This window comes from Morone saxatilis, unplaced genomic scaffold, assembly GCF_004916995.1.
Source record: "Morone saxatilis isolate NCDOM2014 unplaced genomic scaffold, NCSU_SB_2.0 Contig21, whole genome shotgun sequence".
NCBI classification, from domain to species: domain Eukaryota; kingdom Metazoa; phylum Chordata; class Actinopteri; family Moronidae; genus Morone; species Morone saxatilis.
Window position 1 is genome coordinate 1,261,914 of NW_023339774.1, and position 2,674 is coordinate 1,264,587.

Below are 2,674 nucleotides of genomic sequence, written 5' to 3' on the forward strand. Positions count from 1 at the left end.
CCTTCCACAAGGAAAATTTGCTTACCGCAGTCCTGTAGCATAAATACATAGAATAGCACACGACATAACAAACAAGAATAACACACTTAATACAGCACATTTACCCCCGGTCCTGGTGCGAGGCACCCATCAGCTCACCAGCCTGCCCTTATTTTAAGAGCGCTATGGCAGAAGGTTACAAACTGCCGCCATAGCGGAGCAACGTTACACGTCCCTGTATCTGCGTCCCAGGATGGCAGCAGTACGAATAAAGAGTTGAGGGGGTGGCTGCGGGTCGTGTGCTATACTGTGCTGCCTCTGCGTGTAATGCGCTTTACTTGTTGAGCTTAAGTGATTTAGCGTGTTTCCCACTAATGCACTCACATTTACTTCATTTGTATCTGTTTAATGAACCCAGACTTTACCGGGGATTCTAGAGCTACAGAAATATTCATGCGTTGGCCAGGAGGCGTGCCCCAGACAATCACATCAATAATTTGCTTGGAAAACTTGAATTCAAAAACATTACTACTAATTGTGCACATTATAAAGCATTACATCGCAAATTCTAAAAGGCGTTAGTCCATTACATTGTTTATTTCCAATCTTCAGACCATTTTTCAAATACATGTTTTTTTTCAATAACTTAGCCCCATCAACCAAGGTCTAAAATAAAATGTCGACCTATAAACCGATCATTAAATGTATGTGTTTTTTTAATGGTGCGATTTTTAAATGAAGTTTAAAAGGAATGTGTAAAATTTTGACACAACCAACCAACCAGACCATCCTGCCAGCCCCCGGACAACTTCTAAACAACCTGCTAACCATTAGCTTAAACAAACAGATTTTCATCCTTAAACATTCCCTAAGTCTTAATTCAACCGGGTTAAAATAAATAAAGTAGAAAATAAATTTTCATCTTTCACTGGGCGTCTCAACCGTATAAAAGACACATTTACATTGGACAACATCTTAATTTAGGAAACGATCATAATTTGATCATTTAAGAGAGAGTTAGGAGGAAAAAAGGCAGATTCTCCATTACGATGCCAGCGGTGTGTTAAATAACGCGGGACGCCAGATGGCTGTGTTTTGGTTGGGGTGTGTGGTGTGTGTGTGTTGGTGTGTGGTGGGTCGTGTGTGTGTGTGTGTGTGGATCCATAGCAGACAGACCCTGTGCCTCCTGCAGTCTGGAGCTTCCTGTTGCTGCTAAAGGCGGCCTGGTTTGAATGAGGGGCTTAACGACGTCTCGCTGGGAAATGTTATCTGCTTCACACTCATATTAACATACAGCGACGTCCATTAAAGACTCTGAACGAATGTTAAACACGTATTAACATCCGTACTGCCACATTATAGCGACATTAAAGCTACCTAAACCAATAAAACGCGCTTGTTTACATTCTGCCCAGCTACTTACTCGCACACAAAAGCTCGCAAGCATGCTTCTGTTAAACGTTAGCGGTGCTCGGCCTTTCTGGACCGATGGGAAACGGGATGCAGTGAGTGTTGCACTTGCTAATAATATGGCCAAACACTTTATGGAGCTACAGTCCCAAACGTGCGCGAGGAGACTCCGCGGCTGCACGCGACCGCATCAATGCCTAGCGACAGCAAACCCCGCGAACGGTCCACACGAGCAATAACTGCACACATACAGCTTATGCAATGCAAATACACGGCCTCCTTCATAGGAACTAACGTTAGTAGCTAATGTAAGCTAATGGCTAGCTAACCTCTCACGCTGGCTAAAGTGTTAGCATGCTACATTGTATTGCTACAACTGTCCCGCACAGCAGCATTCTACCCCGGCGCCTGTTTGTAGGAAAATAAGCTGCTCGTCCATAAACATGTACCATTAAAACTCGATACCACACAACAAACCACAGTGAAAAATAACAAAATGACGAAAAACAAATGAAAATGGCGTTGGACAGGATAACCGCCATTCCTTAACGTTACCAGAGGTCTCGTCCGCTCCGTCATGATTTGAGTTCTCCTTCCTACTGACTTTCGCCGATGAGGCCGACATGGTTATCGTTTGCCGTGACACTTCTGACCAGATGTATATAACGGGTGGTTTCTAACTCTTCTCCGGAGGATAAAAGTTACTTCCACCTTACATAGGGTGCGTGTCTTCAAGCCCACGATAAGGAGGAATGAGCGCAGCTTCGCACGCTTGTTTCTCTGTGTGGCGCTCGGTCGGTCAACATATTTATGATGCTCCACTGCCCCGAGCTGGCCGGAGTGCGGTACTGCAACTTAAAGCTCTATATTCAGTACAACAAGTCAAATATGTTGGCGCCCAAACAGTGGTGGAACAAGTATTCAGATACTTATCAATACCACACTGGTAATACTCTATTATGAGTAAAATTCCTGCATTTATAATCACACTGAAGTAAAATCATCTAAATATTCTAAGCAAAACCTACCTAAAGTATCAAAAGTAAAAGTAGTCATTGTGCAGTACATTTTTCAGTGATTTACTATTAATAATATGATGTTTTTGGATCTATATTGCTGCATTAGTGTATGGCGCATTTTAATGCTGTAGATGTTCTACAGCTCATTTGAACTACTTTATACACTGTTTGGTAGTTTCATCTACAGCAATACATCATATTCTGTAAAATCATAATGTTTGCAGCATGGCTGTCCTCTGAGAATCATGTCCACCAACATAAACTTT

General features: G+C 42.6%; 1 protein-coding gene across 1 annotated transcript in view; it reads right to left on the minus strand.

Annotated features, from left to right (window-relative positions):
* LOC118332814 (protein SET-like) overlaps positions 1–2,176 on the minus strand; it is a 6,704-nt gene extending 4,528 nt beyond the window's left edge. The window contains exon 1 of the mRNA XM_035668244.1: positions 1,945–2,176. Within this exon, the coding sequence (XP_035524137.1) occupies positions 1,945–2,014 (70 nt within the window). The 5' untranslated portion in view covers positions 2,015–2,176. The remainder of the gene's footprint in view (positions 1–1,944) is intronic.
* Between the last annotated feature and the right edge of the window lie 498 nt (positions 2,177–2,674).